The sequence below is a fragment of the Nipponia nippon genome, unplaced genomic scaffold, assembly GCF_047370975.1.
Source record: "Nipponia nippon isolate SJK-2023a ecotype South Korea unplaced genomic scaffold, ASM4737097v1 scaffold_1, whole genome shotgun sequence".
Lineage (NCBI taxonomy): Eukaryota > Metazoa > Chordata > Aves > Pelecaniformes > Threskiornithidae > Nipponia > Nipponia nippon.
The window spans coordinates 150,820,303-150,840,925 of record NW_028262290.1 but is presented as its reverse complement, the minus strand read 5'-3'; the positions used below and the strand labels follow the sequence as shown (position 1 = coordinate 150,840,925).

General features: G+C 38.0%; 1 protein-coding gene across 16 annotated transcripts in view; it reads left to right on the top strand.

Annotated features, from left to right (window-relative positions):
• Positions 1–20,623, top strand: part of ZNF438 (zinc finger protein 438) — a 59,768-nt gene that overhangs the window by 36,538 nt on the left and 2,607 nt on the right. For 7 of the 16 annotated variants that reach the window (XM_087777918.1, XM_087777919.1, XM_087777891.1 and 4 more), the window contains 3 exons: positions 2,693–2,749; positions 12,636–12,740; positions 17,425–19,285. In XM_087777918.1, the coding sequence (XP_087634044.1) occupies positions 2,722–2,749; positions 12,636–12,740; positions 17,425–19,285 (1,994 nt within the window). In that variant the 5' untranslated portion in view covers positions 2,693–2,721. Of the gene's footprint in view, positions 1–2,692; positions 2,750–12,635; positions 12,741–13,205; positions 13,423–16,103; positions 16,227–17,424; positions 19,286–20,623 lie in introns of those variants that run through there. The other 9 variants (XM_087777962.1, XM_087777953.1, XM_087777943.1 and 6 more) reach the window with 5 other exon arrangements.

The following is a 20,623-nucleotide window of genomic DNA, read 5'->3' as shown; positions in this document are numbered from 1 at the left end:
GAGATGCCTGTACAAAATGTTTGGATTTGTATGGTCCAATTTTCTGTTAGGCTTAGTGAAACCTGGTGTTAGGGTTTGTGAATGCTTGGGGGAAGATGTGGAGCTTGTATTTCCACATGGTATTCTAAGAATTATTGATCTGTATTCTGAAGTCTGGTTTGCTTGCTGCAATTCTAACAGGGATTATTAACCATAAGCGGGGCATTCTTTTACATGATTTAATGCTCCCTACAACTGGGAGGGATCATGAAAACCTATAAAAATGTAACTTCAGAATAACAATTTTGAGAACCTTCATTTGAACATCATTTCTTACATTGTTTTTTACGAGAATATGCGTTTCTGTAACTACTTTAGTATGTTTTCAAATGTTGAAAATCCTAAAGTGGAAGAAAAACTTCTGAGTTTGGTTCTGTAAAAAGATCTTGTTGAGCAATACGGCCTGAAAGAAGGATGCCGTACACTGTGGATGACAAGTTGAAAATCCATGCTGGTTCCTAGAAGTATTTTGCCATTCCAAAATTACATCAGTGTGGTCTGTTCCATTCTTGTAGGTTAAGAGGGATTGTCTGTATGTTACCACTACATGAAACTGCGTTTAGATGAGCCGACCTACGTTTGTATACTGGGTCTGACAGATCAGAGGTTGACTGCTTAAGTACCACGGACAGAGGCTCTTTGAGGCAGCCTGGGGTCTGCTGATACACATCGGCAAACCTATGCCAGGAGGTGCTGGTTGACGTACAAGAGCTTCTTATTAGATATGGCTCTGCACAGAAGATACGGGTACCAAAGAGCCTCACCTGTTTGCTGTGTGAGAGGTCACACAGAGCAGCCACACTCAATTTTCTTTTATGCTTTGGTATTGAACTTCCTGGAAATGGAATTGGTTTTGCCTCTCTCATACTTTACTGCTGCCCACAGAACCATCTCCTTCCTGGAACCTCTCCACTGCTTTTTCAGAATCATAGAATACCAGGTTGGAAGGGACCTCGAGGATCATCTGGTCCAACCTTTCTAGCGCAATCTAGACGAGATGGCCCAGCACCATGTCCAGCTGAGTCTTCAACGTGCTCAGCGTAGCGGAGTCAGCCACTTCCCTGGGGAGATTATTCCAATGACTGACTGTTCTCATTGTGAAAAATTTTCCTCTCGTGTCCAATGGGAATCTCCCTGGGAGTAACTTGTACCCGTTACCCCTTGTCCTCACCATGTGACTCCTTGTAAAAAGGGAGTCTCCATCTTCTTTGTAGCTCCCCTTTAAGTACTGGCACATGGGGATGAGATGACCTCTAAGCCTCCTTTTCTGAAGGCTGAACAAGCCCAGCTCTCTCAGCCTATCCTCATACGGCAGGCTTCCCAGACCCTTGATCATCTTGGTGGCCCTTCTCTGGACCCCCTCCAGCGTGTCCACATCTTTTTTGTATAGCAGAGACCAGAACTGTACACAGTATTCCAGGTGTGGCCTGATAAGCGCCGAGTGGGATAATGACTTCTTTATCTCTGCTGGTGATGCCCTTTTTGATGCAACTGATGCAGTCAGTTGCATGATAGTAAAGAAACATATTCAAGACTTATTTTTCTGTTTGGTAATTGCATCAAAATTTGTCCTAACTATTTTTGTATTTATGGAAAACCAATCTTTTAGTACTTTGTGTGCTCAGAAGGGGGCTCTTGAGTGCATGTCTGGAATGTTCTTTATGTAAGATTCTACCGGCTGTTAAGTTGGCTGGGAAAGTAAACAAACTCCACATCCGCACAGCTGGCTCTGCTCATGGGAAATGTTATAGATATGCAGTGGTATGAAAGCCTAGATCTAAGTAAACCCCCAAGTAGCTGGAGTTCTATCTGTGTTGGTCAGTGGACTTGTCTGTTACCGTCCCAAAGCCTCCAACTGCATCAGGAGAACAAGAGTTTTGTACCCTGTGTGACTTTTAACGTTAGTGGTTTTCAACTGAACCAAACTATTAGGCAGCCATTCCAAAAGCTAGACCATTTTATGATGAAAAAAATATAAGTGGATAATAACACAATTTTATATTGTCCTTATGTTATACTATGTCTTTCCGACTTGACTGTTGAATCACATTTGACCAAAGCTTAAGCAACACATTGCACTGGAAAGAAATGGCCAACTCTTAAGTTACTGGGTGGCCACTTGATGTAATGCTTTATGTCAAATGTTATGAATCAAATTTTGCGATAAGTACCCATGTCAAATTCAGGAGAGGCGGCAGTGTAAATGTTTGCTTCACAAATGCAAGCTAATATCTTCACTGTAGCATCCATGGAAGATTCTGCTTGTCAGTCAGTTATATGGGATCCATGCAGTCAGATGTTTGAAGGAAAATGATTGCTTACCCCTACATTGTCTGTGATTCTTCAGAATGCATTGTCACATTGGAGTTCATGACATGTCCTCTTCTCTGGCTTTAATGGGGGTTTTCAATTACAAGAAGCCTAACTTAGTTGTACCCAGTGTTGAAATATGGAGAGTGCATAGAAGGGTATGTGTGATCCAGAGAAATACTTGGTTTAAAACTCTGGTGGTGTTTTGCGTGAAGTATGGGCATACTAGGATCCATTCTGAAATACAATTTCGGAAAACTATTGCCATTGTCCTTTTTTTTTTTTTTTTTAGTTTATGAACAATTATCAGAACTTCTAAGTATCTGTATTTTTTTCTTTCCAGGAACGTTGTCGTAACTATTAAAGGGCATAATGCAGAATCCTTTAACTTTTTCTGCAGGTATAGTATACTTTCTGTACTTTTTTTGAGAAATTAGATGCTTGTGATTCAAAATCTGGAAGAAATATCGTCATCATTAGTAAATCACTGTATAACTCATGTCTACTATTCTACCCTAATATGGTAAAAAAAAAAAAAGAAGCCATATTGCAGCATTTATTACTTTAAACAATTGCAATTGCTAAGATTGTTTTCTTCTTTAAGACATTGCTAATTACTGTTACCACCTATTGTTGAAATTTGAAATATATACATCTGCTTCTTGTTTGATTCAGCAGAATTAAGTGTTCAGGGTTTATTACAATTTTTTTATCCTCATATATTTGAAAGTCATTGTCATATTTGACCCCCATATAACAGGGGGTCAAATCTCTTTGCAAGTTATGCTACAAGACTAGCACAAACAAGAAAATATTTTCTAAATATGAACTTAGATTTTTAGATTTTAAGTGCCTTTTCTCCAGCATTCCTATCCTTACTGTCATTTTTTGTGTTTAACTATATTTTTTCTATGTTTTGTCTCTTCAGAAGTCATCTTTTGTTGATTTAGTTTTCAGTATGGTTAGCGTCTTGGATTTTTTTCTCCATTATTAGTAAGGGTATTTGTGCTGCAACTGTGTATTCCCAGCCCTCTAAATGTGCAGCCATAACTTCAATTTCCTTTACCTTTTGATCTGTGTCACAATGCTAATGTTTAAATATGATTTTTAACATGAATGTAATTTTAATGATACTTCTTAAATGTGAGTGAATGTTTGATGGATATGACATAAGCTCTAATGGACCTTTCAGAACCATTGCAGGTTGTCAGCTAAGTTTCCATTGTTAGTACTGATGTTAATTAAGAAAAGCACTATATATTACCTAACTTGAAGCCTTGAGCTTTTAATGTCATGTAAGTTTATACTTCACCTGTTTTGTGAAGACTGAGTGTTTTTATGATACTGTAATAATTCTGAGGAAACTGTTCCAGGAGGATGCCATTCAAATTGGTCTTAGGTGATGAGTTCTGTGTCTAATGGGGCTATTCTTTCAAGGGAGACAGTACTTGCTGTTGTGTAAAGCTGTCTACCCTGCAGTGTGCTCTATGTCCATATGCTTATGACTGAAATACTTAATTCTAATACTTAAAAGCCTTAATTTAATTTTTCCTTTAAATAACAGGAATTTGACCACTGTTGTAGTCAAAGTGAATGTGTTAGCTTTATGTTAAAGCTATTTCTGAATAATAGGAGAATATAGACTGTGAAGCTATTTGCAAACTTGAAACTAATGAATCATTTGCTCTGAGATTTTTTGAAGACTTTTTTTTTTTTCTCTAAACAAAAATCCATTCCAGTCAGTATCCTGTTACCAGCTTACACCCAGAGTGAATTATAAGAGCCATGTTGTAAACTTTGGAAATGAGGGTTCATGTTAGAAATCATAATCAGATCCTGACCAAGAGCTATATCAGTGTGAAATCACGATATTCTACAAATACACTAGTTTCAGTGTAGGTTTCTTGTATGCTTTTACTATCACTTATTTTTGTCCTCATATCAAGCATCACTTTTTGTTTCTTAAATGTGTTACGGCACCTGGAAAATGTTGAGGCTATTAGCATTTTATAATGATTTATGTACAGCTATAACATTGGTACATTTCTTACAAATAAAAGGTTCGAAAATAAATGGTGTTGGAAGTAGAACCTATCCATCAGCTAGATTCAGTATAGCATTTTTGTCAGTCTTTCTATACTTTGAAAGTGCTTGTTATTTTTCAGTTGAGTATGGAAGTAATGGTTAGTGCAAGTTCTTTGAGTGACAACATAAACCCTTCACTGCTACCATTTGTCATGTAATAGCAGAAGTTCTGTAATTTGATACGTACTCCTTCAGGGCATCTGTATTTTTCTCAATTTAAAATGTTTTATAAGAAGGGTGATTATCACTTATATAACAAGCAATTGTAACTCCATGTTCAAACAGATGCACTTTTCTGAGTAATGATAAATATTTAACTTGTAAGACCTTAATTTTTTCCTAGGAATTATGAAATTATTGAAGCATCATATTCTGTCATTCACACTCATGTTAATATTTGCTGTTGAGCTAGCACTGGGGTTTTTTTATAGTGCTCCATAATGACATAAAATACCAGTGTGCCTTAGAGAACTGAAATACCTTTGGATGAGTGGCACTGTCAGATTTATAAAACATTTTTGTTAAATGAGTCTAACATTAAAAAAACACTGTTATCTTACACAACTATTGTGCAAAATATAAGGCTGTCCTGGTTTATCTAGGAATTTATATAATACTTTTTTGTCTTTTTTAAATATACATTGGAAAAGTATATCACAGGCTGAAACCATAGTTTTGCTCCTTGGGTATGTTTATTTTAATTTTTTAAAAAAACGTAGTTTTTTTAAAAAGTCATTGTATAGGTTAGTACATTTTGTATCCATGTTAGTATGGTCATTTGATGCTGGGAGATCTCAAACTTCAATTAGCCATGTAAATGTGTTTCTTAGCATCAACTCTCACTTTGCTGGAACCCCTGCTGCCTTTATATCATTAACATAAATGCAGGTGCAAATAGCATTTATGTACTTTGATAGAAAGCAGTTGGAGACATTTCACTGTGGGACACGACACTTTCAGATTGTGTACATCTGTTCAAATAATGTACCCAAGCCAGTGACATGAATGCAAGGATAAAAACATCTGCCCCTGAGACCGTTTGCCATGCAGCAGATGCTTACATCTTTATTTATGCAGATGGTTTGTGTGATGAGCTGAGCAATGATGAAAGCAAGAAAGTTTGACAAAGATTTCAGGGTATTGCTTGGGATGGGAAAATAGGTTGGTAACAGTGCTTCGTTTTCACATGTCTACCAGAAGAAGAACATCTGTTGTAAATACTGATGTTTTTAGTAACATGGACGTGTTATTTGGGACATTAACTAGATTAACACAAAATCAGTAATGGATTTAAAAAAAAAAATCTCTTGCACAAAAATTGTACTGCAGTTATAGAAGATACTAAATAGTTTAGTAGAAGCAATTACTTTTAACAAGAAGGCTCAGCTGCTTTGCCTCAAGGTGCTCTCAGATTTATACAAAACATTGAATTGGCTGAAGAGTTTGCAAAGGTAGGATGTTTTGAAATAATAACATAACTCGTCGTGGAGGTGTTCAGAGATGGTGTGCGGTGCTGTAAAAGATGGCATGACTTTGGTGATTTTTCAATAGAAGCCATATTTAGCGTTACAAAAGTTAGACACGTAGTTCAGCCTTTCTGTTGTTTGAAGATTAGTGTAGGGGAGCCGACGTGAGTCGCAGCTCTAACCTGAGCTGGCACCTAAAGAAGGACCGGAGAGTGCCGCAGCGTGGGCTCCCCGGCGGTGGCGAGGCCGGCCCGGCTCCGGCGCTGCCCGGAGGCAGCGGTGACGGGCGCCGGCTCCCCCTGCTGGGCTCCGCACCGAGGGGCTCCTTTGTCTGCCCAAGCACGCCGGCTACACGTGAATTTAATTAGAAGTGTACTGATATTGCGGCACACGGCAAGTTAAGGATGTCATCTTTGGCCTACATTCCTGTTGACTGCATTCCTGTTTTCATTCCCTCGTATGCTGGCACCCTTTACAAGCGTTTGCTGATGTATTATTGCTTAGCAGCAGTGTCGTCAATCAATCCCTTTACAGCACATCCCGTACCTTCTTGTGGGAACCGGTCCTGCCTTTCAACAATGCAGTGGCCAATATGGGCCATATTGGTATATGCTTAGCAATGTCAATAAGCATTGCAAATAATTGTAATTATGCACAGGGGTGAAAAAGCATTCAGATACTGTAATTTCAATTATTTTCTCCTACATTCTACTGCCGGAAAGGCCTAGCTATGTTCAGGTTCAGCAGCAAGTGCTTATTTTCCATGTCCTGAAAACTAATGCCTTCCTAGCCAGGTCCATAGTCTTTCTGAAGATGTTTTAGTTTTCTTGTGCTTTACAGGGCTGTGTCTGTCTTTGAAAAAATATACGTATCTATTTGAAGTACTGTGGAGATCCTCTAATCTTTATTTTTGTTTTAATCCTTAGTGGAATGGACTACAGGTGGCAATGTTTTGCATATCTCAGCCAGCGCTGTAGAGTCTTTTTCTGAAGAAATTTGGGTCATGAAGAAAGAAAAGGGGGGACAGACAGAACAAACAAAAATCCTGGATAGAAATTCCCCGTTCAAAAGTTAGATCACTTAGGTAATTTTCAAAAGAAATGAGGTGTTTACAAAATCCCTCAGAAAACACTGTCCAACTATCATCTACGTTTAACAATGTGTTCTGGCCCTTTCTTTGGGGAATGATAAACCCTGTGTTTAGTTCATATAGGAAGATGCAAAATAGGCCAGGCCAAGTCTGACAGTCTTCTGATCCTCCGTTCATCTTTAATGAGGGACCACTTTCCAAGGTTTGTAGTACGGAAGTCACCATACAGATGCTTTTAATGCCTCAAGTAAAAGATATTTGCTCTATGGAGCCAAAGTGGTGAATTAATTGTTTGTTTTCTCTTGCCTACAGGCTCTGTTCAGAAAGAGGTACTCTGGTTGTCACAAAAAAGTGATACTCTAAAAAAGGAAAACCAATTTTACTGTTCTGTTGTGCTTTCCATTTGCACAGCAGTATTTGCAAAAAATAAACTTTGGGAGTAAGAGGCATAATTCCCTTGCTGCAATCAGACATACGTGTTTTCTGTCCCATAGAGGGAAGGGAGAAGCGTTGAACTCTCAGTAAGATGAAGACAGATTCTATTCTCAGCTTGTTTGAAAGGGGAGCAAGAGTCTCATCAGAAGATGTTTAGTGATTTATTCATAAAATGGTTCTACTTGACCTTTTAGTGCTGCATAGTTTCTGAAGAATTATGTCTTCGTTTTTGTAGCAGACCTGGTCATTATTGTTTCCTGCACTTAAGGAAAAAATAAGTCTATTAATTACCACTTACATTAGGCATATCAAGATTTTGTCCCGGCTGATGTGATCTTGATAGTCCTTTTAAAAAGGACTTTACACTGACGTCGACTTTACAGTGAATGAATTACTGTTTAGGTCCATATCTTTCTTAAAGCTCACTAAAAGAGATTTCAACTGGCAGTTCCCCAGGAAAATAATTTTTTAAAATCCAGTTACAGTCTTTTTTGAATCTTCTGTTTGTCCCCACCTTCTAAAGTACCTAATTCATATTTGCAGTGCCATTGAAGATTTATGAGTTACGAGTTTACAACCAGTGCTGGCATCACCTCCCTTCAACTATTTTCTGAACAATTAGTTCCCCCAAGTGGCTGCGCCACTGAAGCCTTGCTTTGCAAATCTCCAGGGATGGTATCCTCTGTGGAACGGAATGACTGGGCAAAACCGACAAAGATAAACCACTGGATTTGCAATGCCACCAAAATAATTTCCTTTCTACTCAACTGAGTCCTGTCAGAGCAGCATGGTTTCTAGATAATACCCACTTGAAGTTAGACATGGTTGGTTGCTGAAACTGGTAGAGGCATATAGAAGCTGAAACACGCTGTCTTTGATGATGTATCTAACAGTCTCCTTCAGACAGAAGTTCCATGCTTAAACAGAAAAGAACCGGTGTTTTCATCTTTTAATAGTGATTTGTGTGGTTGCAGGGGCCAGGCATCATCTCGAGCCCATAGATTTATCTGCGTAAATGTTATTCCAAAGTTCTCTTATTGCCATAGTGACAAAAACCTCTGTGTAATTTCTTCAGCTGTAAAGGTGGAAAAAGTTATTAATAATTACAGATGCTTTATGTCTAGCTCTCTTTACGTCAGTTTTCATTTCTTGATATGAAAATACTTTGATCTGCTTAAAACCTATTAATTATGTTAACCTTAGCATGAAATGAGTAGCTTATTACTTGAAAGACTGTGCCTTCAAAAAAAAAGGAAAGCTTTTAAAGTTCACAAACACTGCATGAAAGATGTTAAGAGAACATGTGGATTTGCTAATAAATGTATTTTAAATTCATTGCAAAAGAGTGTTTAAAAATCTCTTCTGTATATATGTTCTGACTTTTATGAAAGACTTCCAAGACTTACTCCCTTTATACAGTAGCACAGAAATGGCTTTTTTTATAGAAGGTTGTATTAAGCCTTGCATTGCCCACGTTTTATATAAGATGTTGCTTTTGAATGTTGATTTACCCACATGTGGCTAATATATTTGATATTACAACTCAGAAAGGTTACCTTCAAAGCTGTTGGCCACTTGTTATTCCCTATAGAAATAGGATTTCATACATATTTTGAAAGTTACTTGTGTTGGGACAATACAGAGATATGTGAAACCTAAATCTACGATAAATCCAAAATTATGTCTTAGATTATTACTGTTGCTAGTGCTGATAATATAGTATCGAGATGCATTGATTTCTTGATGTGTTAACTTTTGTTTAACAGATCTGCTTTTGCATGGGTATTGTTTTATGTTGCACTTTGAGGACAGAGATACTGGAGCCAAGATGCTGGCGAGATTGTATTGGCAGAAAGAAGCCTTAATTGCAGACAGAAACCTTAAATAGAATCATAGAATGGTTTGGTTGCAAGGGACCTTTAAAAGTCATCTGGTCCAACCCTCCTGCAGTGAGCAGGGACATCTTCAACTAGATCAGGTTGCTCAGAGCCCCATCCAACCTGACCTTGAATGTTGCCAAGGATGGGGCATCTACCACCTCTCTGGGAAACCTGTTCCAGTATTTCACCAACCTCATCGTAAAAAACTTCTTCCTTCTATCTAGTCTAAATGTTCCCTCTTTTGGTTTAAAACCATTACCCCTTGCCCTATCGCAACAGGCCCTGCTAAAAAGTCTGTCCCCATCTTTCTTATAAGCCCCCTTTAAGTATGGAAAGGCTGCAATAAGGTCTCCCTGGAGCCTTCTCTTCTCCAGCTTGAACAACCCCAACTCTCTCAGCCTTTCCTCATAGCAGAGGTGTTCCATCCCTCTGACCATTTTTGTGGCCCTCCTCTGGACCCGCTCCAGCAGGTCCATGTCCTTCCTGTGCTGAGGACCCCAGAGCTGGACGCAGTGCTGCAGGTGGGGTCTCAGCAGAGCAGAGTAGAGGGGCAGAATCACCTCCCTCGACCTGCTGGCCATGCTTCTTTTGATGCAGCCCAGGATACAGTTGGCTTTCTGGGCTGTGAGCACACATTGCCTGCTCATGTCCAGCTTTTCATCCACCAGTACCCCCAAACCCTTCTCTGCAAGGCTGCTCTTAGTGCCTACATCCCTCAGCCTGTATTGATATCAGGGGTACCTTGCACTTGGCTTTGTTGAACCTCATGACGCTCACGTGGGCCCACTTCTTAAGCTTTTCCAGGTCCCTCTGGATGGCATCCCATCCCTCAGGCATGTCAACTGCACCACTCAGCTTGGTGTCATCTGCAAATTTGCTGAGGGTGCACTCAGTCCCACTCTCTAGGTTATTGATGAAGATATTAAACAGTACTGGTCCCCATACGGACCCCTGAGGGATACCACTCATCACTGACATCCATCTGGACATTGAGCCATTGACCACTAATCTCTGGATGCGACCATCCAGCCAATTCCTTATCCACCAAATAGTCCACCTATCAAATCTGTATCTCTCCATCTTAGAGAGAAGGATATTGTGGGGGACTGTGTCAAAGGCCTTACAGAAGTCCAGATAGATGACAGCATGATAGTGAAGCAACTCCTATGTATACTTTCAAACAACAGAGGAAAGCAATTCCAGAAATTAAGAAAGCAGAGTTACCTAACAGTAGAGATTATTAATGTTTTTTTCTCCATCCCTTTTTTTTTTTTTTGCATAAGTTACATTAGATGCTAATTTTCTGAAAAGTAGATCTGTAAAAGCTTTGGTATGTATCAATATATGGTAGATAGTGCAATAAAGATGTTTCAGGAAAAAAAAAGACTGAATTAGACAGGAAACTGAAGAACTTCCCTAAATACGAACTATGTACCCATGATCTTGGATTACTATATGAGTTATGTCTCCAAAATGACTGTTTATGCCAAAAATAGTTTTAGCTTATTCCCATACTGAAAAATGTAGCTAGAAATTTTAAGGTTGAATGTCTGCTTTAATGGAGTCCAGTTAATGTCAAAAAAGCCTTTTTTGTTGTGTAACTTTGTTGTTGTAATGCTCTCTTCTGCTAAGAAGAGTCTTTTGGAGACTATTTAAGGAATCCAGGAAGTATCCTACTGCTCACAGAATTTCTTGAAATACACTATAATCCTAATCCCTTAAGATAATGAACTTGCATAGACTTTAAAGCAAAGAAGACCTTTCTAAATGATAAAATGCTTAGTGCACAACTAGCAAATCACATTGATGCTCAAGTCAGAATTAATTATATATAGCTTTAAAGAGGTCTTTATATATTCCCTTTTAGAATATTAGCAAACTATTTTGATCTCGTTCCTCCTGTGGTATACCAGAACATGTTTTGTAAGCGTATTTTTACATTCTGTATCTTAGTGTTTGAGTGAATTCTGTACTGTAATTTTCCAAACTTGCATTAGAATACTTTGTTATATTGTTTATTTTTCTAATCTATTTTAAGTTGCACAAAAGGACTCCTATGTAGACATAATTATATTACTCTTAAAAAAAATCAGGTACTAAAAAGGTAAGAAATGCAAGATAGGAGGTTATCCCTGTGGCTTAAATACTTCTTTCCAAATCACATGTAATAGTAATGTTCCTTACCCATCTTAAGTCTGCTTTTAATTCCTATATCCCACCCTGACTCTTTGGCCTAGACGCTTTCCAAGTCTCATTTCTAGTTCTCTTGTCCTTTTCCTGCTTGCCCTGTGTATATCCTAGTTTCTCTTCCACACCGTCAGCTCAGCAGTTAAAGAGATAAGGAGAGGCCATTTCCTTGTTCCAACTTAGATGGTTGGACCTAAAGCTATAGTTTTAGGAAAAATCCAGCCCAGCTTGAAGCAGGAGGCATGTTCAATAGAATGTAATCACTGGAAAAATTAGCTGCTTAAGGTATCTGTTGAACACATGCCAAGAGCTTACCACTTTGCCAAATTTGGGCAGCTTTTCATAGAAAAGCTGTGTCAAATATCAAGGTCTTCGTCTAATGCATAGATGTGTTACTAGATTCTTCTTTTTGGTTGTTCAGGTTTTTTTGTGGTTTGGTTTTTGGTGTTTTTTTTTTTTTTTTTAACTAAGACATACCTTGGGGATGGCTGGCATTTTCTGTTGAAATTAATTTTTGAAAATTATCTGAGGCAAATACCCAGAACAGAACATTACACCCAAATAGTTACTATTGGGCAAAGATAGAAACTACTGCAAATTAATTGTTATAATGTGTAGAGCTGGGCACTCCTGATTTGTAGGCTTTATTACCAGCCTTCCTTTATATAGGTGTGTGGCAGAACTAGTTTTGAACACAGAAGACCAAATTCTATTTTCTAGAATATCTGCAGTTCCATTGATTTACATGGGATTACGGAAAGTGTAAATCAGCATAGAATTTAGCCCCCATATTTAAAAGCCTCACTAAAGCTACTGAACCTTCATTTTTCTGAGCTTTTTGGTTTGGTGCTGTTGACTGTCTGCCATGACACTGAAGCTAAAGCATCCCATCTGCTTACCACATTAACCAGCTTTACTCAGTTATTAAGCTATCACCTTGTATTTGGCATGTAATATATTCGATTTTAAAACATTTTTTGAGGAGAGAAAAATGGCAAAGAGCAAGAAGCAGTAGCTTTCTTAATGCATTAACTGGAAGTTAATGTTTTATATTGTCTTTTTCTGGGCTTTGTTGGTTTTGGGGGTTGTTTGGGGTTTTTTTGTCCTGGGATCTATTTATAACTGACTGAAGCACTTTTGCAGGTGGTGTTTTTTTGCATGCTAATCCTGCAGAGAAACATTGTGTCCAACAAAGTATGCTGGGTCAGCAAAAGCAAGAAACTTGTGCTGGAAAGACAGTATCCACAGGTATTTAGTGTGTATGGAGATTTGGCAAAGTGAATGATTAACTGTCGTTGAAAGAAATGAATCTAATATTGTCTGTTACAAGGTTGTGAATTTTTTTCTTTCCTGTAGAACAGATAGTCTTCCTTTCAAAGTCAGCAAAAGACTCAGCAACGTAAACATGCATTTAATAAAATAGTTCATTAATCTTTTTCATCTGTATTCTGCCTTTCCCTTCAAAACAAGATGATCCTTTTTTGTTTTATTTTCTGTCACTTGTCCAGTCATACACAAATTAAATACGTACCTACACAAGTGAGGTGGTCCTACAAGGTTTATTTAAAAAATTAACACTGTTACACAGTGTTTTCTGGCATTTTGGTGGTTTATTTTAATGGTCAAAATAGACCAGATTAGTGGGGAAAATTTAAATTTCTTCTGATACTTTCTACAATGTCTGCGTTCACCAATGTTATGTGCTTTACGTAGAGAACAAACTGAAGGAGGTACAGAAGAAGGCAGAACAGACTGGAGTAGACCAGACTTGAATGACTTAGGAGGGAAGGGGAACCATGAATGAACAGCAGCCCCATAGAAGACTTTCTTTCCTCCAGAGGACTCTTCCCAGCATGGCTATATCAGAGACTTTGATGCATCATTGATTTTTTTATTGGTGCATCACTGTCCAGTCCTATACAATTCTAAGGTGATTTAGAAGGGGTCAAAGCTCATGACATCCTGCAAGTTTCTGAGTGATTTGATACTTGCAGGTACTAACATAGTAACCATTAATCTTTTAACAGAGACTTTTAAAGTAAATGGATTGAATTGCATTTGATTTAACCTTGTGCTTAATTATTTAAAAGTGTCTACCTGTTGCCCCGACTCCATGCCTATTTGAAAGACTGAGAACACAGCAGTTAAAAATGAGCTTCACGTTATTCAGATATTAAATCTAATGTTTTCATTAATTTCCTTTATTCTTAAAGAAAAATTTAGAGAAAGTATAAAAATTGTTGCCTTCCAGTGAAGGACCCGTAGACTGACTTGTAGAAAGAATGTTGTCTAAAACCAAGAGCCATCCTCAAAAATGCCATTGCAGAGCCTCCCTTAACTGAAAATTCCCCTTTTTAGATGCAAGACTTACTGGGTTTGCATAGGCGTAAAGGCTTTTCCTCGGGTCACAACCAACAACAAGTCAAAATGAGTCCTTTGAATCAGAGACAGAAATAATTTGGAAGAATATGTGGAATAGAAGTGGAATGTCCCTGAGAGATGCATATTAAGTTTCCAAGTGGCCTTCTGGTAGCCAGACAGCTAGAGCATATTAAGTCCTTCAGTGTCAGGGTGGCGAAGACATGAATTATTGTAGCGATCACTGTGTGCAAAGGAAGTTGTTGAAACTTTTCACCAAGTATAAATGGAAAAAGTAGTTTTGGTCACTGATGATACTTGCACGCTCTGGGTGGGGTCAGTAGGATCTCCGCTCTGTGAATTGACTGGTTGCTTTTTCCTGATCCAAGATGCTAAATAGTCTTCCACCAGTTCTTCCAATTAGCTTTCCCAGTCCACAAACAAAATCTTAACGGAGTCTGAAGGATCATCAGACAGCTAGTGTGCATCTAGCCCATCTCTATATTTAGACACTGGCTAAGCTGCTTAACTACAGCAGCTGTGTTGGATGAGAGGGAAATACAGAGTTGAGTATCGTTTGCTTACCAGAGGCACTGCAATGAACATTTCTGCACTGAACTGTCTAATGTAAACTTGGGGAAAAAAAAAGAAAAAAAAAAAAAAGTTGTACCGAAGGCTGATACCAAACATAGCTTACCTGGGAGACATATTTATGACAAAATTAAACTAGTTGGAAAAAGAGCGTTCATATAAAAATCCCTTCTCAAACAGTTATATCAATGCTTAGTGTTGTGTTAACTGCATATGAATAATATTGATCTAAATGGACCTTGTTTCAAAGAGCATTTTGTGATTGATATTCATGAAGGTCCCGGCTTCTAGAATGATACTTTCTTGTGGAATGCTGAGAAAATATGTGGAGAGACTGTCTTTAAAGAAAAGTGGCTTTACTGCCTAATTTTGCAATAGGCATGTCAATGTATTTGAGAAGCATATGCTTATTTTTAAAGCTAGTGTCATGCATTATTTCTACAAGTATTTCCTCCTAACCTCAAATTGACCTTTCTTTTGTGGCGCTTTGGCAGCCATTTCTGCACTTTTGTAGAGGTGCCATGTCTGCAGCAAAACTTACGTCTTTTCCTGAACTCGCATCATTTGCTGCCGCTGGTTGGAGAGCAGGTGCCTTATAACTTGGAATGTAAAGAGCACAGGTCGCAGTCTGCTGAAGTGCCGGCTTTCCTAAAAAGTTTATGCAGATCAGTGAATGAGATTTTGAAATAAAAAGGGAGAGGGACAAGCTAAATGTGAGAGAGAATGGAAACTACTTTGTGTTGAATATTGTAGCAAGCTGAGTAACTGCTGATTTGGAAAAAGTCTTTAACGTCAGTATATGGCGAGCGTGATCTGGAAAAATAAGAGCAGACTGTCACCTAAAAGAAAAATATACTTGTTCTGTCATCTACTGTATTTAAGCTGTACAATATGACCTGTAACTAGCATTGAAGTTCAGGGCTAATTTGGTTAACGATTACAATACTTTACATAATTTTATTGTACTTCTCAGAAGCTCTTAAAAGTGTTTCCTCAAAAGCAGCAACAAGAAGATACCTTGCAGGAAACAAAACATAATCTGACTATTGTTAGCAATCTTAGTAGTTGAAAAGATAAAGGTTTCTATGTATTTAGTGATTGTAGATTGGCAAAAATGGAAATTCTTAGTGAGAAATAGTACATGCTCCTAGCTTTTAGGGAATAAAAAGGGCTGTAGGGAAACAGAATTTTAAACTTACCATGTTTCTGCCTTTTCCAGGTTGCACAAACTCTGTAGGCCTGGACTTATCCCTGTGTATAGGGATCTCTCTTTATATTTGTGCAGGATTTCCATATGCACAAATTTTCCAGTTTGCACAGAATATCTAGAAATTCTGGAGCAGAAAGTAAGTTACGGTGGTGTCCAGTAGTTTCACTTAATTGGAGGATCAAGAAGGTGCACAATAGACTTGGGGTTTGATGCTGTAGATGGCAATAAAAGGATCAAAGGTTTATGCCCTGCATAGTTATTACTCTATGAACCTGCTGTAGGTCAAAGAGTTTTGAGAAACATCAGACCTACTATGTATGAACTGTACAGTTTATACGTGATTGCTCAGTGAATCTAGCATGTCCTGAAGGCAGTGGATTTATCTGTCCAGGAGTTCTGGTCATGAAATCTGATCGCTCTGTAACTTACAGGGCATGTTGCAAAGTGTGTGACGTCTGAGAAGAACATCCGGGATCAAGATAAACTGGAGTTTCCAGTGTTGGTAGTGATTCACAGTTACCTCTTTAAGTCAGTAACTATGTATAAGTGCATTTGTAATACAAGGCTTTAAAATGGTAAGGAATGGAAACTTCCCCATGGAATTACCTTACTGCAATATTTCAAGGTCTCAGCGTTTACTTTTACATATTCTATTCAAATGTGATTCCTCTCTCAAAATGAATTTTTCTTACATTGTTGCCTTCCCAAATTGCCTTTCTGCTTGGGATCTTTGTAGTTGAATTTTCAGTGGTTGAGATTGTTGGGAATTTTTTTTTTTCCAGGAAACCTATCCCAGTTTTTGAGAACTAGAAGCAGGAGTTGAATTTGGGAGTGGGTAATGAGGCTGTTCTATGAAATGCTAGTGGTACAATTAACTATGTATCAAATCCTTTTTTATGGAGTGTCTGAAAGGTCAGCATATATCTCTGCTGCCCAATGCAGATTATATCTTACACACATTACTTTTTTCCTTTTATTTGTTTTACTTAATTATCCTCACATTCTTCTTTACTAAAATGTTTGCAACGTTTACCAACACAAGTAGAGACAGGAAGGAACTGTGATATAACCTTGATAAATTGCATCTTTCAAGAAAATACTTGAATAACTTACTACAGTAGTTCTATTGTGCATTAAAGGCACTTAAACAATGTGTGTGATTGGGTATTTAACAATGGTATATCTTCTCTCAATTCCTCTTTGATTTTATTACACATTATTTGCATGTTTTATAGCAGTAATTTTTTAAAGACTTCATCAGGTAAGCTTTGGCCTGTATCTGATAAAGCCCACAAATTCTAAATGTTACAGAAACTTTCAGAATCTGAAAGATAGCATGACTCTGGTTGAGAGATATGATCAGTGCTTAGAAAAGTTCTTCATCATGGAGTTTAAATCCCGTCCCTGTTAATTCTTCCAGCTGAATATTGCCAGCATGCTAGTGCAGCTTTTCCAGGGCAGAAGAGGCTTGTAAGTGTATTTGTTCTGAAACGACATGTAGTTTCTAACCTAGAATGAAACATCCATTTAAGATTAGATTAAGAGGCGGGTTTTTTGCGTATCTATATTCAAGCATATTGCTTCAGGGAGTATTTCTGGTTTGTCCATGAAACTTTTACAATTCTAAACTTAATGGCCATTTAAATATCTAAATATTTTTAATAAGTTTGTGTGTAATAGTATCCTTTGTAATCAGTTTTATTTTTGATACAGTAATTTTTAAAAAAGAAATACTATATATTACATTATATCTTTGTTATGTTATTATTACAGATAAACACAAATCCCCTTCGGATATAATACGGAGTTTTCAGAAGAAAAGTCAGTTTAGGACCATTGCTCCAAAAATGGTGCCAAAAATTTTAACATCTGGAGTGGTTTCTTGTCTTCAGTCATCTTTGCCTGAGCAAAATACACCGATTTCAGCTGCAGGTTCTAAACCGCTGGTGGTACCAACTCAAAACTATGCTGTCATGCAGGTGGCTGGGCATGAGGGAACTTTTTCTTTGTTGGCCTTGCCGTATGTTGCTCCTGCCCTAACACAGCAAGTCCCGCAGTCAAACATGGCCCCTTCTGAAAACCTAAAGCTGCCTATCCCTAGGTACCAATCTGTAAGAAATAAATTGCTGAATGACAAAAAACTGGCACAAATGTCTGGTTTGGGTGCACATAAGATTCCTGCCAAAGCATCGACCTCATCGCAGACTTCCCCCATGACTGCCTTAACTGAAGACTGTCCTGAAACTCATTCTAATTCAGATCCAACTGAGCAAGTGATGCTAACAGACCGTGACTCAGCTGAAATTACAGTTGCCACATTAGTAAATAAAAGCAATTGTGTGGAATCTGGATCTCCTTTAGTGAACAAAACTGAAGTTGCTAACGGTAATGTTTCTGGACCATCTGTAGTTAAAGACTCTTTATCCAAGCTGGCAAGTACAATTAATCCCATGAAACTAAGTCTACGCTCTGAGAAGACAGCATCTGAAATCACAGGAGAGTCATTCATAATGTCTGAGAAACTAAAGGAAAAACCCACAAATTCTGCAAATTCTGTTGCTGTCCTGTCACCAGCAGTTTTTGGCAGTACAGTACAGATGACTCCATCAGCACCAAAAGGAAAACTTCCTATTTTGCCTTACTCAAGGATGAAAAATTCAGTGTTCTGTAAATCTAAGCAGAATACTAATGTTACGGATGTACCTGGTCCTTCATTAAGATCTGAATGTGAAAAGATACCAGCTTCGGTGAAAACCTTTCATGTTCCTGCTAAAGCATCTGATAAACGATTAGCTGTATCATTTACACAAGTCCCCAGACAAACCGTTCGAGAAAATACCTTCTCTCCATCCAATAAAGTGGATGTTGACAGTCTTAAAAAATTGAACGGTGCAGCCTCTAAAAGAAGAGGCAGGAAAAGAAGAGCCCCAGATGATTTATTGGCTTTTCAGAGCAAGCGAAGGAAATGTGTCATTAATAAGTTTAGAGAAGGAAGAGAGAGGGTGAAAGTTGATCTTCAGCCACCTGAAAACAAAAAAGCAGACGCAGTGAAAAAATACCGTAGTATTAGACCAAAACCAGTGGTAGTTGTGCAGGCTTTTGCACCATTGACTTCTGCAGCAATAGTAGAGACACCATCTCCTGACCATTTAGACGAAGATATTTTTTTAAATAGTTCACTTCCCAACAAATATTTAAGTTACAAGCATAGTGACGCTACATCAGCTAAATCAAGTGAGTTAAGCAGAAATGCATGTTCAACTGTACCTAAGCCGTCACATAAATGTCATGTTTGTAACCATATCTTTCAGTTTAAACACCATCTTCAGGACCATATGAACACACATACAAACAAACGGCCTTACAGCTGTCGAATTTGCCGGAAAGCATATATTCACTCCGGAAGCCTGAGTACGCATATGAAACTTCATCACAATGAAGGCAAACCCAAAAAACTTGTGTGTTGTGAATTCTGTGCTAAAGTTTTTGGCCATGCAAAAGTGTATTTTGGTCACCTAAGAGAAGTGCACAGGGTTGTTATTAGTACAGAGCCCTCTACCAGTGAGCAACAGCTGCAAGATGCTTTAAAGAAGAGAGACACGAATGTAAAAGAAGCAGAAGAAGCAACGGAGAGGTGAGTGTTTTCACTAATTTAATGCTAATGAGAACAGGATTTCAGGTTGTCAGTGAAAGTTCATAAACATCACCATTATGAAAATTGTTGCTTTTTCTTTATCTTTTTTTTCCCCCAAAGTGACATTCCTAATGGTTTAAATATTTTGTTAAGGAATCCAGTCAATCCATTAGACCATGCAGCATATTTTAACTGATTTATTGAATATAAATTATTACTGATACTTGAATATCCAAAGTAATATTGCATGTATTCTAGTAATACCCAATATACTGCCAGTGGAGCTATTTTGATCAGTTGATTTCTCATCGCTAACGCTTTTTCTGTTAATCTGCGCTGTCTTCTGTGTTCTGCCCATTTTGGGTTTTCCCCAGAAGGTAAGCGAACCAACTGCAGTAAGTGCAAAGCATTTCATATTTCAGTATTAGCTTGTAGTTTGTTTACCCTATTAAATATCATTATCCCATTTCCTTCTCTGGAGTGCTGTGAGCTAATCTGTCTTGTGTGTTGATTACTGCTGCTGCTCTTGTGATCATTTAGCCAAGCAGAAAAGTTAACATTTTACCGTATTAAGATGGATAGAACATTCTTTTATCTCTGCATTATGATTTTGAGGAGAAATCTCTTGACACTGTGTAAATGTTGGCTTTTTTGTTTGTTCCACTGTGCATTTACTTTCATTGAAGTATGTTTTAATAAGCTCAGGGCTTTAACCTGATGCCTCACTACAACACTACAGGTCAATTTTACACATTTTGCTTTGCATAGCTCCACTCTCTGGGGCATTAGTTAGATATTTTTAAGGTACTGAACCGAAGAAACACCAGCACTTTTCTTTCAGCCTTACTAGCCTTCGTACAATGAATCGTTTAGTTTATCTGTTTTGTTGGGCGATATGTCTAATGTGTGTAAACACACAGTATCACGTGGTCCTTTTGATAGAGATTGTGAGAAGGTTTCTGTGGAGGTCATCTTTTGATTGGCTTAACTTAAACCAGGGACTTGCTAGCTCTGTGTGTATCCGTTTCCTTCATACTGCAGAGCTGTCCTAAATCAATGAGAGGGGCTGCCCAATTGTAAATCAGGTATTAAACTTCTAAAACTGTGTTACAAACTTTTAGGAAAAAAAAGAAATTTTGAGGTTTCATTGTTTCCACCTTGGAGTGGGAGGCAGGACATGTGGTTTTGCCTTAGATTGACCTTAGATCACTCAGTGTAAAATAGTTGGTTTCTCTTACTAGTACGCTACACCTAATATTCATTTTCACTTTTCTAGCACAGAGCTAGAAGAATTTGGATTGACCTCACTAAATCAGGAACTTAGAAAAATGTTATTAA